Raw genomic sequence first — 15,131 nt, 5'->3', positions numbered from 1 at the left:
GTAGTTACAAGTAATTACCTTTCGACGGATACCAGTCGAAAGAACAAGCTGGTTTTAGAAAGGGCTGGCTTTAGAAAGCACAAGTGACTATTTACTAAGTATGAAAATACTTATAAAACGAGCAAATGAATACCACATTCCTCTATATATAGCGTTCATAGATTTCGAAAAGGCTTTCGACAGTGTCGAACGTTCGGCAGTCAAAAGTTGTTTGATTAACAGCAGAATTAACCACAGATATACGGAACTAATAGCCAATATATATATAAGGAAGCCAAAACAACAATTGAAGTATATGAAGGAACAAAATCAATACAAATAAATAGAGGCGTGAGACAGGGAGACACAATATCACCGAAACTTTTCAATCAGGCTCTGGAAGATATTTTTAAAAGATTAGAATGGGAAGAAAAAGGTATAAAAAATTGTGGACAACGCTTGAACCATCTAACGTACGCTGATGACATCGCATTGATAACCGATAAAAAAGAATTATTTGAAATGATGAAAGAACTGGACGTAGACGCTGGAAAGATAAAATCATAAAAAATACAGATGAAGACATCACAATGAGGGTAGGACAAGATGAAATAGAACAAGTTCAGGATTATATATATCTGGGTCAAACTATAAAAGTTAACAAAGAAAACCAAACAGCAGAGATAAAAAGACGAGTTAGACTGACATGGGCGGCATTTGGCAAACTAAGCTACATTCTTAAAAACAAAAGATATCAACAGCATCTTAAGACCAAAGTATACAATCAATGCGTACTACCTGTCCTCACTTATGGTTCCCAAACGTGGACATTTACAAAAGCAAACATGGACAAAATCATAAAAACCCAAAGAGCAATGGAAAGACAAATGTTGCACATAAGACAGGATAAAATAAAATAAGATGGATAAAAAGAGAAACGAGCGGATAAGAGAGAAAAGAAAAGTGAGGGATGTTAGACAAGAAGTTGCAAAATTGAAACGGAGATTTGCCGGACACAATATAAGACAAAAAGAAGGCCGATGGAACAAAATTCTTATAAGTTGGAGATCGTGGGAATATAAACGAAGCAGAGGAAGGCCCCAAATAATATAAGCAGATGATAAGTACGTGGGCTCTAGGTGGATGACTGTAGCGACAGACAGAGAAGAATGGAAAAGGATTGGGGAGGCCTATGTCCAAAGATGGACCGAAGAAGGCTAATTAGACATTAGACTGTAGTAGTTACGAGTAATAAAGTGTATTAATTACATCTTATAATTCGGTCATCTACTCGATAAAACGCTTTAGTTAAATCCATAAGGCACATAATTGCCGGTGTATTATATTCCAGGAATTTCTCTTTTACTTGCCTAACTATAAACACTGCACCTGTACAAGAGCATGCACCTGTTCTGAATACCTGCGGATCTTCTAGTGTTATCCTTTTGTCAATTTTCTTTATAAATATTCATGCTGTTAGCTTCAGATTTGATAATAATTTCTGTTTCGAGCTTTCCGTAGCAGGTAGTGATATGCCTATACATTTAAACTCCACCACTTGTTCTATTTTCTGGCACTCCAGCTCAAAAGGTACCCCCGTTAAGATAGGCAAAATGCCCTCACCATCAGAATTCAATTTTTTTGTAACGTTCTATGTGATTAAAAAATAGGGCTCAGGGCAATTTTAGTCGGCCACCCCCACCCCCTACCTCCAAAAACGTCAATTTTTCGTTTTTTTTTTAGGTAGGATGCAATCAATTTAAAAACTTCAAAAAATTCACACGCATAGCTGAGGCTTTTACAAAAATTGCCTATTTTTTATAGACCTGTAGGTTGCGAGTACATAACCTTAAAATGCATTTTTTTTTTTTTCGAAAAAAGCTTATAACTTTTTTTTGTAGGTGTCTACAGGTCCAATTTTTTTTAGTGCCATATAGTGCGCCATCTTCAAAAATCCAAAAAAACTTTTTTAAGGGATTTTTGTGGGATTTTCTCCATTAATAGATCAAATCAAAGTTTTTTATAGGTTATATATATATATATATATATATATATATATATATATATATATATATATTCTAAATTAAATAAGGTCTTTAGGATATTCAAAAATTGGGCGAAACACCTTTAAACGCCCCAAAAAGAACCTAAATTAAATTGCTCATATTTTTACTTTTTATGTAATTAAAAAATAAGACAATTTTTCTATTTTATAGACCCGTAAGTTGAGTGTACATAACCTAAAAATGCATTTTTTTACGAAAAAAGTGTATAACTTTTTTGGAGGAGAATGAAGGTCAATTTTTTTTCATTTTGTGTATTTGATCACACCTGATTTTTTTCAGATTTTTCCGATTAGTGCGCCATCTTCAAAAATCCGAAAAAATGTTTTTTTTTAGTGGTTTTGGGGATTTTCTCCATTTTATAGACTTAAAAATAGATCAAATCAATTTTTTTATAGGTTATTAATTTTTTTGAATTAAATAAGGCCTTTAGGATATTCAAAAATTGGGCAAAACACCTTTAAAGCACCCAGAAAAAACATGTTTTCATGGTTTTAAGTGTTTTGGCGAGGTTAATCATATTTTTTGACATCGAATAATGTTCTCATATTTTTACATTTTATGTAATTAAAAAATACAACTCGCAATTTTTCTATTTTTATAGACCCGTAGGTTGTGTAGAGAACATAAAATACTTTTTTTTTTTGGAAAAAAGCGAAAAAGCGTATACTTTTTCTTTTCGGAGGTAGCTACAGATATAATTTTTGTTTATTTTGTGTACTGGGTCAAAAATTATCTCAAATTTTTTTAGATTTTTCTGTATGGTGTGACATCTTTAAAAATACTAAAAACTGTTTTTTAGAGGTTGTTGATGATTGTCTCTATTTTATAGAATTTATTTTATATCAAAATGAATTATATAAAGATAAAGTTAAATGTAGCAATCGATGGCAATTAAAGTAAACTTTAAACCCAAGCTTAATCAAGCCATTAAGAGCGATGCTGGGAATATTTATATTCCACTATGCATCAACAATTTACCCATATAAATTACCATCATTCTTGTACTCATTGCGTCGAGTAAGGATGATAAATATACGAAGACGGTTGCGTTTCGATTTAATTTGAGTCTCTTACCACTCCCTAACACGTTTTTCCACAAAAAACATGTTTTTCACAGTTTTTAGTAGTTTTGGCGGGATTAAACATATTTTTTGAGATCGATACAACCTAAATCAATGTTTTCATTTTTTAACCTTTTTTGTAAATAAAAAATAAGACAGCGCAATTTCACCTCGCCACCCCCTCCCCCTACCCAATAAACGTAATTTTTTCGTGTTTGGTTATTTATTTATTTTTTTTTTCGGTAAGTTGCAAATTTCAAAAAATTCACAGGCTTAATGCTTAATAAAACTTGTCTATTTTTTATAGATCGGTAGGTTGAGTGTATATAATCTAAAAATGCATTTGTTTAAAAGCTCATAACTTTTTATGGAGATGGCTGCAAGTTCATTTTTGTTTATTTTGTGTATTTGATTAAAAACTATATCTCTGATTTTTTTAGATTTTTTGTAGGGTGCGCAATTTCCCGAAAAACCCGAAAAACTGTTTTTTAGCCTTATTGGGGATTTTATCCATTTTATAGACTTCAAAATATATCAAATCCCCTAAAAAAACAGTTTTTCAAATTTTGGAAAAATCTGAAAAAAATCAGAGATACAATTTTTTATCCAATACACAAAATGAAAAAAATTGGGCCTCCAGCCACTTCGAAAAAAAAAGTTATACGCTTTTTTCGAAAAAAAAAATGCATTTTTAGTTTATGCACATTTAACGTAAGGGTCTATTGCGCTAGTAGAAAAATTGCGCCGAGTCTTATTTTTAATCACATAAAAAGTAAAAATATGAGAAAATTGATTCAGGTTGTATCTATGTCAAAAAATATTGTTAACTCCGACAAAACCCCTAAAAATCGTAAAACAGGTATTTTTATGGGGTTAAAACAATTTTAAGGTGTTTCTCCCAATTTTTTAATGTCCTAAAGGTCTCATTTAATTTAGAATATATATAACCCCTAAAAAAACTTGATTTGATCCATTAAGGTTATCAAATGGAAAAAACCCCCAAAACTCCTTAAAAAAACAGTTTTTCCAATTGCTGAAATTACGGAAAAGGCACACCATACGGAAAAGTCTGGAAAAAATCAGAGATATCAATCAACCAATCAATAATGCCTTTTTATTTCTCATTTAAAAAAAGTACAATACAATATTCTCTTTTAGCGACATTTGTTTTCCTTGGCACATGCCATCAGGAGGGTTGGCAAACAAATCTTATTCTCTTCTACACAAAAAATTATCCACAATATTATTTATTCATCCCACATTAAAAATTAAAAATTTACGGTTTTGGGGGTAGGGAGTGGGGGTGGCGGAGTAAAATTGCGCTGAGCCTTATTTTTTAATAACATAGAACGTAAAAAGATGAAAAAAATTGAATTCTGGGAGTGAGGGCATTTTGTCTATCTTAACGGGGGGTACCCTTTATATAGTAGATTTGCTGTTATAACCATGCATTTTGATTTTTTTTTCTGCAAATTAACATGTTAGAGTTACTGGCAGTTATATTAAATTGGTGCAGCATACGTTGTAAATCATCTTCACTTTGGGAGATTAGTATTGCGTCGTCTGCATACCAGATTATTTTAAGTTTTTTTCTCCCATTTGGTTTCCTTTTTCAATTCTTATTTTTTAATTTTTTTGTCTATGATCACATGAGGACTCAGAGAATCCCCCTGTCTTATCATATTGTCAGCTTCAATCGGGTCAGTTAGTTCTTCTTCTACTTTTACTTTTATTGTGTTGTTCTAGTAGATAATTTCGATAGTTTTGATTATTCCTAGAGGTATCTCTCTTACGTACAATAAGTGGATAACGTCCTATAATTTTACCTTGACAAATGTCGAATGGTCCACGAAACATAAATATGCCGTTTTGTTGTATTCTAATGATTTCTATTGCACTTACACCATTATAAATATAGCGTCGGTGCACGATCTTCCCGACCTAAAACTTTGTTTTTCTTCTGCTAATGTTTAATTTCATTCAGTTTAGTTGTTTAAAATTTGTTTGTGAAATTTAGTGGTATGTTTAATAAATTGATTCCTCCGTAATTCTCCGGGTCCAATTTCTCTCCCTTTTTGAAGATGGGTAATAGGATGCTTGATCTTCATTCATGTGGCATTCTGTTTTGCTCTATTTTATTTTTTTGATTAGTTTTAATAGTTGTTTGGTCAGATCTGGTCCTCCTTACTTTAGGAGTTCATTCATATGTTATCATTGTATAATAAAATAACCTTTAAACTAGTATTTGATGAATTAATAAAATGCCAGGTGAAAACATCTTAGTCAGCATCATATTTTCGATTTAGCACCCGAAAGGACATAAGAATAAGGTATTTTAAGTAAAAAGTGTGTTCATCATGTTGGCCTATGGATTAATGTGAAAGTTTAGTCTACTCCAATTTCTGCAAAAATTTTTATAAGGAAATATATTTTTGTATTTGATGATATTGTTAGCTTTTAGTATTTAGTGTCACATATTTACAAATTTGCTTTTATGTAGTGTACTTTCCACGAACCTCCGTTGACCCGTCGCCAATAATTTGTCATTATACCGTGGTTGTTTAAAGCAATAACAGCGTAGATTTTTAATTTATTTTTGTAAACAACATGTCTGATTATACGCCAGCAGAAAAGATTCAAATAAGAAAATGGTTTTATAGTGGTAATTCTGGACAACAGTGTGAAGATTTATTTCCTGTGTTTTTTGGGGGAGACTAATTTCTTGCGTACAGTCAATTAATAATATTGTTAAAGTTGTTATTGCCTCAAAAATTGTAGAAAATATCACGCTCAAGAAGTGTCACCAAAAAAAAAAGAGAATACCGGAATACACAAATTTGTGCAACAATCCAGGTAGATTCAACACGTTGAAGTAGAAGCGTTGCTAGAGAGGTAGATGTTAGCAATGTTACTGTAACGAAACTATGGAAAAAGCACGGTTACAAGAATTTTAAATATTCGAAAATGCAGTAGCTTTATCTAGACGACTTCTTTCGAACAATGGAGTTTTGTGAAACTCTAATAACGAAGCCTAATCATGAACCAAATTTTATTAAAAACATTTTATTTACTGATGAATCTTCTGTTTCGTTAGTAGAGAGACACAGTCCTTCTATTGCGAGGTATTGGACGCGGGAAAACCAGCACAGAGTGTTGTTTACCGAACTTAACGTCCTCAAAAAGTTGAGGAGTCAACGTCTCGACTTGCATTTTAGGAGACCAAATAATAGGTCCATGTTTTATTGAGGGCAACATGAATAGTAGAGTATACCTCGATTTGTTACAGAATCATGTTCTTTCCGCTATTCTCAATCTTCCTGATGTAAATTTGGAGAATGTTTGATCTCATCAAGAGGGCTGTTCAGTTCACAACGCTCGAATAATTAGGGAATAATGAAACAATACTTTTCCGAATCGAGTTATCCGTGGAACAGGCGATATTAAGTGGCCTGCGCGATCTCCAGATCTTACACCATGGACTTCTGTTTTTTTGGGACATTTAAAAAGCATAATCTATGATCATCCTGAGGCTAGAACCCAAAATTTGGATGAAATAAAAAACCGAATAAGAGAAGTCTCCAATTCTGTTACAGCAGAAACTCTTTTATCTGTCCGCAGAAGTTTTTATGACAAATTGGGATACTGTTCAGCAGCAGAAGGTCAAATATTTGAGTCATTTCTGTAGGACATAAAGAATTATTTCTTATTTTATTAGGAATTATTTTTTATTTTCAATAAGACTACATTTTTTGTTTTATCTTTTTAAAGAAATGCGCTTTTATTTTTAATTCAACCACAAAAAATTGTTCACATTATTAAAAACCGATACAAATGCACCGCCTTATAAAGGTCAGTGTATTTTTATCGAATTTTCTCTCTAGGTGTCGGACGGGATGGGAGAATTACAATTAAGTAGATCGGAGAGGCAATGTTACCGATTTTAGCGCTGTATGTAGGGTGCAATATCTAATCCAAAAATTAACGTAGCGTATATTATTATAATGAATATATGAAACTTACCTATATGGCATTCACTATCATCTTCAGTTATCTGCAACGGATCTGTGTCCATAGGTGCAACATCGGATAGATCAGGTGTTGGTGCTAAAGGATCCTCTTGATCTTCTTGATCATCGTGCTCCGTCGTAGACGTCGTAGATGATGTTTCATCGGTTTGATTATGATCTTCCTCTTTATAGTCTATATGAAGTTGCAGAGAATCAACAGTTTCTATCGTTTCGTTGCTAGAAATCTCTTCCATATTGTGGGTAACAATACTACTCGAACTGCTGCTATTTTCATCAATGTGTCTATTGTCTTTGTCGTAGTTGTAAGAGTCGTCTTCCATATTTTCCGACATGGTTTCACTTGCTTTATCATCGTCGCTGATATCGTCTGCTAGGTGATCGTGTGGCTCTTCTAAGATGTCTTTTTCATTTTCACTGGGTTCTAATGTTTCTAAGTGGTCTGCAGCTAGATAAACAGTAAAAGCTAAACGAATATAAATATCAAAACTAGTAGCTGCGTGAATTTCCACTCGTAATAACTTATCTATGTTTACTATATGTAATTCTAAAAAATTTTGACAATTTCAAAAAATTAAATATTGGTAATAGGCTGAGTATTATTAAAAAAAAAGGAGAGCAAATCTTTTAAATCTAAGTAATTCTTGTTTTTCAAAACATTTGTTTTGAAAATGCTATATACATATTGTTTTTCTTTTTATTTTATTATTTTGTACCGCTTAATATGTATTTGGTCTGGAAGACTTGCGTTCCGTGTAATCAGCAAATTGTGCAATTCTGTCGACTCCAGAGATGTTAGATCCAAGAATCTCCATCTGTCCTCTATTATTTTCTATTCTGGGCTATTTACATCCATCTTGGTCCAGCATGTTGTTTGATATTATCTAACCATCTGTTTGCAATCTGATGGTTTTTGTATCTCATGATACTGCCAGCAAATTTCCTTTTACTTGAGTTCAAACATCTTTGTTTTCAGTTTGTTTTTGCTTGAAATCAGGCTATTTATTTTTTTATTTGATAACTTGATATTCAGTATTTGTCTTTCCATAGATTGTCGTTTTCGCTATCTGTTCTTTTTTTTTCTTGGTAAACGAATGTTTTGAAGTTGTATGTGGGAACAAGTAGTATCCTTATTGAAAATAATATATCCTTATTTTTTTTAAATAATGCTGATATTTGTTATTATTTAATATATAAGAGTGGTCAAGTCCATATTCACATTTATTTTATTTCCTCAGTACGATTTCTTTTACTCAGTTTTGTAATTTACCATTTACCAAGTAAATATATATATATATATATATATATATATATATATATATATATATATATATATATACAGTTACTTGTTCTATGTTTATTTGTCTTCAGTAGTTAGTTTTCTTCCATACTTCACGATTATGTCAGTTTTTCCTGGTATTTGTGATTCTTCATCTCTTTCAGTATTTTTTGATTTTATGTTTATTGGTCATCATTTCTACTGTTACTTATTCGATCGCGTGTCGGAAGTGATACTTCTAAGTTCTTAGTAAGTAATTTTATTTCAACGCTTAACGTAAGTTTTTTCCTTACATGCGCTTCTGGTACTGTATCACATGTACACTGAAGAATTGTTCTAAAGCTAATTTTATAAACGATTACTTGACTGCCATATATAGGGTGAGTTTTTAGTGCGACATTGGTCCATAATTCCATTATGGTAAGAAGTATTTAAAAAAGTTATTTGGAAAAAATATAGGCAATGATATTCTCCAGGCTAAGATAATATGCCGAGTTCTACACAGTGATTAAACGTGTTAAACGTTAAACATACGTGTTAAGGCAAACACACAATCTTTGAAATAGGACACCCTCTATATTTTATCATATTTAGATTTCTCTCAGAATTCCTGTTCTTACAATATGAGGTTTAACACTACTAGACGGGGTATTTAGCGAGTTATGATCACTTTTATTTATAAATCGCTATGAAATAAACACCCTGTATATAAAGAAGGAGGTGTGTAAAGGGAGTAGTGAGGCGCAATACATGATGTCGTATCCTGTTGGCATCACTTAGCCTATCCTACTCAATTACTATCTTCACCTCCAAGTTGGTACACGCCGGTAACCTGAGCAACCCCACTGGAGATTGGGTAACCAACCCCCAGTGGAAGGTGGGGTCAGGGCTGACGAAGAAGGGAGTCTTGGTCCTCCGACGAATAGGGGGTTGGGCTGAAGGTTAACTACCTTCTCCTAGAAAAACTATGAGTTATGAACGTTCAAGGAAGAAACACCGGACTGATCAAACGACGACGACTGTTCGAGAAAAAGGAACACGATTTGAGGGTTGCGACATGGAATATTCGAACTTTATATAGATTGGGAGCTCTCCAAAATCTCCTAAATGAACTAGACAGATACAAAATAGACATAACTGCCATACAAGAAATGAGGTGGGTTGGAAACAATGTAATGGAAAAAAGAAGCCATACGAGTTTCTACAGCTGCGATCCTAAAGATCACGTCTTGGGCACAGGATTCATAGTAAACAAGAGAGTAAAGCATACTATAAGAGATTTCAGAGCCATTGGTCCAAGAATGTGCATTTTAAGAGTTAAAGGTCGTTTCTTTAACTACAGTCTAATTAATGCGCATGTCCCGACAGAAGAAAAAGAAGAGGAAATTAAAGAAGAGTTTTATGACGAATTAGAGTCCGCATATCAGTTATGCACAAAAAATGGTATAAAAATAATCTATGGAGACCTAAACGCCAAAGTTGGAAAAGAACAGCAATTCCAACCCACAATAGGTAGGCGCAGTCTCCATGAGTAATCAAATGACAATGGCAATAAGTTAATAAACCTAGCAAGATCACTTAGCATCACAAAGGAGGAGACGCACTACAAAAAATAATACATGAATTGATAACAAAGATATGGTCGAATAAACAGCTACCAGCGGAGTGGAATAGAGTTATTATTGTACCATTAAATAAAAAAGGAAATCAGTTAGAATGTGGAAACTACCGTGGAATCACGCTGCTGAATGCAGCATACAAAATAATATCCAACGTCATTTATGAAAGACTTGACCACACGCTGAAAAAATAGTTGGCAAATACCAAAGTGGCTTCTGTAAACAGAAGGCAACAATAGACCAGATATTTGTTCTGCGACAGATCCTCGAAAAAACAAGTGAATATAACATCGACACACATCATCTCTTCATAGACTTTGAAAGCGCATATGACAATATAAACCGAGAATTCTTAATAAAAGCAATGAAAGAATTTAATATACCAACACAACTAATAGAACTGATAAAAGAATCTCTAAAAGTAGAAAGTAAAATCTGGATACAAAATGAATTAACGGAAACACTAGATGTGAAAAAGGGACTACGCCAGGGAGACGCTTAACAATCATTAATAAAAGCGTGCAAATACTAGCATTTGCAGATGATGTTGACATAATCGCAAGATCAAGAAGAGAAATGATAGAGGCATACAACCAAATAGAACGAGCTGCACAAAATAGTGGTCTTAAAATCAATCAGACCAAAACAAAATATATGCAGGTAAGTAAAAACGTAGAAATAAGGCAGCCACAAAATAGTGAAGAAGTGAAGAGGCGAATATTTATTGCAAATAAATGGCTTAATTAGGCAACTAAGATCAGATAACGTCAAAACAAAATCCCAAATATATAAAACCCTAATAAGACCGGTAGTCACATACGGCTCAGAAACCTGGACACTCACTAAAAGAGAGGAAACGTTGTTAGCCACCTTCGAAAGAAAAATCTTGCGACACATATATAAGGGCACAAAAGAAAACGGAATATGGCGAAGAAGATACAACTCTGAACTATACAAAATATACCAGGATCCGGATATTATAACATTCATTAAAATAGGACGGCTGCGTTGGATAGGACATGTAAAAAGAATGGAAGAAGGCGAAATACCAAACAAAATATTCAAACAGATGCCAGTAGAAAAAAGAACAAGAGGAAGACCGAAGCTGAGATACTTAGAACAAATAGAAAATGATATAACAACCTTAAAAATAAAAAACTGGAGAAAAACAACACGAAACAAATCAGAATGGAGAAGAACCCTGCAACATGCCAAGACCCAAAAAGGGTTGTCGAGCCAGTGATGATAGATGATATAAAGAAGGAATACATAAATATTTATTCATGCTACACAATAAGAAAAACAATATGTTCTATTTTTGAAGTTTAACAGGCATCATTAACGAATCTTCGTATACAGGGTGAACTACAGAAGAAAATTACGATTTTCTCATATTTTTTAAATGTACAATACTGCATTTTATTTGTTTCAAAATATTGCATTTATGATACTCTTTAATTATTATGAAGCATTTCCTATACCTATATATTAAGAGGAACATTTTGCAATAGTAATGGCAAATGATTATTCAGAAAACCCAGATATTTACACGGCCATCAAAAAAATGTGGGCCAATCACATAGTCTTCAACAATACCACCCCAAACATTAATAGATCACCTTTTTTGACTATGACTGTTAATAAAGTAGGTGTTGCTTAAGGCATAGCAATGAATTTTATGTCGATTCACTGTTCCATTTTCGTGAAATGTAGACTCATCCCCAAAAAGCACATAATCGAAAAAAAATCAGTCGCTATGCACTTGCTGCTGAGACCATTGTCAAAAAGCTAATCTGCAATGATAATCATCGACTGTCAATTCTTGATGTAACTGTATACAGTAAAGATGCATTTTATGTTTAGGGAGGAATTTTTCCGCCGAAGTTTGAAATTTCATGAGTAGTGGTGTAAGCAAACAAAACGATTCATTAATGTTTGAAAAGCCCTTATGTTTGGCTTCCCCCGTTCAGGATATATTATAGATGCAAGTAGGCAATTTCTCGAACTGTCTCCTAATACAATATTAAAGCTTTTAATTCTTTTACAGAAAAATTCCTTTTTAAAATTAAAGACAAACCACAAAGACCGATAAAAAAGGTAATAACTTGATGGATATGATAGACATTACAAATTTATATTGATATCAGAAAGATATAATACGAGTAGACCAACAAAAATCTAAAGAGGTACCTATAAGAAGAGCAGTACGACAAGGACGTGTACTATTCCCTCTACTTTTTAATATATGCTTAGATGAGATGTTTAAAGAGGCACTAGAAGACATAAATGAAAGCAGAATCTTAGATATGCAGACGATACAATACTCCTTGCAGACAACAGGGAAGGGCTGCAAATTTTTTGTTGATAGCACTACGCAGTACTGCGAGAGGTATGGAATAGTTCTGAATACAAAAGAAAAAACAAAAATCATGTCGAACCAATCTACGTTAAAGAAAAAGCTTTAGACAAAGTACCCAGATACAATTACTTGGGATGTGAGTTAAATGAACAATGGGACTGCAGCCTTGAAATAAAACTACGCATTGAGATAGCCAGAAGCGCCTTCAATAAGAGTATAAAAGATAATAAAGTACAGTGGAGGTAATATATTTTTGTTAATTCACGTTATTGGTTATTGTAACCGTTTCCACAAATTATGATTTTTTGTTGCTTTCGTTGCTCACCACACACAAATCTTTTACAGTGATTATAAATTGTTTTTATTTTGTTGTCAATATGTCTCGGACACTGGTAACATCTAGCTTGTTTTCTAGTACAGGTGGCCAATTCGCGTTCCTCCTCCGTCATGTTTACAAGTATTCCACAGTTACTTAGAGCTGTTTTTACATATGAATAAAGATTCTTGCATGTGGAACGCTTGTTCATATTGTTTCTAGCAAGTTCATCTCTAAGTTGTAACAAACACATTCGTTGACGAGAACGAATTTGTTTTTCCTATACAGCGTTCCACGTTAAGAAAATAACATTGCGGCGATAGGGCCATGTATTTCTTATGGACGATAGAAGCGCAGCGATGCCACGATGAACGCAAGCACGATTCAGGGTTGTATAATTTGTATTTTCTTTTTCACAGACATGAATTAAATTAACGTTTTTTAAAGTAATTGACCAAAAGTGCCCATTCGAAACAAGAGATGAAAAGTAGGGAAAATTTTAATTAAATAAATAGTATTTACAAAAGATAATTTTATTTTATCTTATTTTAATTGTAGTAACGACAATTTATTCGTTTTTCGGTAAGAATATCATATACCATGAATCATAGAAATCAGTAGAAAATATTGCTTAGTTAAATCATGCACTTTGCCGGCTATTAAAGATTTAAAAGCAAATAAACGGACCGCTTGGAATGCATATATCTAATTACTAATTGCAACTTAAAATAATACGGTGTGCGTATGTCAGCGATTTTATGTCGTTCTCTGAGACTACATAATGATATAATAAGGTTTTGTGGTTCTTCAGTTGTTATTCTGACTTTACGTCTAGATTTAATGTTTAGTAATAATGGTGTATCTGCTTGTTTTTGCGAATGATACCTAGTAAAGTTAGTCGCTTTGTCAGTAGATAATTGGCTAGTGGAACAGTAGTGAAAAAGTTATTAGTGGTAATGGCTCGCCCGCTGTTGTATGGTATGGTTTTGCTAATCGCTTACTACTCGATAGCCTTGGTTTTTCTCTGGTTGACCTCCAGGATTCTTGCCAGTATATGCTTGAAGTTTGGACTAATAAGAAGTCTTGCTATCAGCAGCTGCCCAAATTTTAATGCCTGGTTTCGATTTGATGAATTGTCGAAAAGGTGATTTTCCTCGAAAGGAAACTAATTGTTCTTCAATTGTAATACATTCGTATAGCTCGAGCGCCATTTGACAAAACATATCCCAAATTTCTCCAAATATAGCAAGTTTATCTGTTTCTTTCCTTATTTCTCGGGTACTCTTGTCATCAAATCTCAAAAATACCGAAACTTGTTCAAATCTGTTCCTGGACATGGCCGAAGCGAATAATGATCGACGTATAGATGTGTCAATAGACCACATCTCTCTTCTGCCTCATCTATGTCACATTCATCAACTCCTTCTGGTTCCTGATCTGAGTCCTCTTCACTTTGAATTTCTACATTGTTTTCTGTTTCTCAACTCACGTTTCTAAGATTATCATCATCTTCGTTTTCTGAAACTTCATCATAATCCATTTCCGAGTCATCTGATTCAGCATTCCCATTTTGAATTAGGCTTTTTAACTCCTATTGCGTTAACGGTTTTTTCTTGTCAAACTTGCTCATATTTCTAACCCAAAATGGTTAAGAAACTCAATTAAATGTTATAAATTTGAAACGTAGATGCCTACCTGGGGTACCGGCGAAAAACAAGAACACTTTTTTCGTCGTAACAAACAAACAACACGCGACAGGTCTCAGCATAAAAGAAAAATAAGTGGAGAGGCTTTTTTCCAATGCATATCAAGACGCGCTGTTGCCAACTTGTGCAATTAAAATATATATTAAAGAAAATTTATTACTGGGGTTCCTTAGGTTATCTGCTTAGGCATTTAAGAGTTAAAGCAGTGGGGTGGAAAACAACAATAGAATTGCTGCAGAGTAAAATTTTTCTAAATAACTTTTTTGGATATTCTGTACCATAATGCAATTATCGATCAATGTCACACTAAAAACTCACGGCGTATATCATCATCATATATTTTTTCTCGTATTATCCTTACTATTTTCAAGAATTTCATAACTTGTACTGTCTTTTCGACTACCGGTAATTGACTGTGAATAGGCTCCTCCGAGGAGGAACCGCCAGAAAATTTAACATGTTAATTTCCCCAAAAAGACAAAATGCATGGTTACAACAGCAAATTTACTTTATTTAAAGATGTAAATTCGAACTGGAAGGTCAGATAATAGAACAAGTGATGTGAGCTTAAATATATAGACATCACATTATCTGGCTATGGAAAGCTCGAAACTGAAGTGGAAGATCAAGTGAATGGAGCAAACAGAGCCGTAGGTTGCCTGAATGAAACAATATGGAGAAATAAAAATATCGGGAAAGAAATTAAGGGCAGAATTTACAA

The 15,131-nt window shown here is 33.3% G+C and overlaps 1 protein-coding gene across 3 annotated transcripts in view; it reads right to left on the bottom strand.

The window, feature by feature from the left end:
- The window catches only part of Asx (transcriptional regulator additional sex combs), a 186,186-nt gene that overhangs the window by 100,434 nt on the left and 70,621 nt on the right, over positions 1 to 15,131 (bottom strand). For 2 of the 3 annotated variants that reach the window (XM_072540759.1, XM_072540760.1), the window contains exon 3: positions 7,127 to 7,597. In XM_072540759.1, the coding sequence (XP_072396860.1) occupies positions 7,127 to 7,597 (471 nt within the window). The remainder of the gene's footprint in view (positions 1 to 7,126; positions 7,598 to 15,131) is intronic. The other variant, XM_072540761.1, reaches the window with a different exon arrangement.

Source organism: Diabrotica undecimpunctata, chromosome 8, assembly GCF_040954645.1.
Source record: "Diabrotica undecimpunctata isolate CICGRU chromosome 8, icDiaUnde3, whole genome shotgun sequence".
NCBI lineage: Eukaryota > Metazoa > Arthropoda > Insecta > Coleoptera > Chrysomelidae > Diabrotica > Diabrotica undecimpunctata.
The sequence above is the reverse complement of the archived record's forward strand: the minus strand, read 5'-3'. Positions and strand labels throughout refer to the sequence as shown.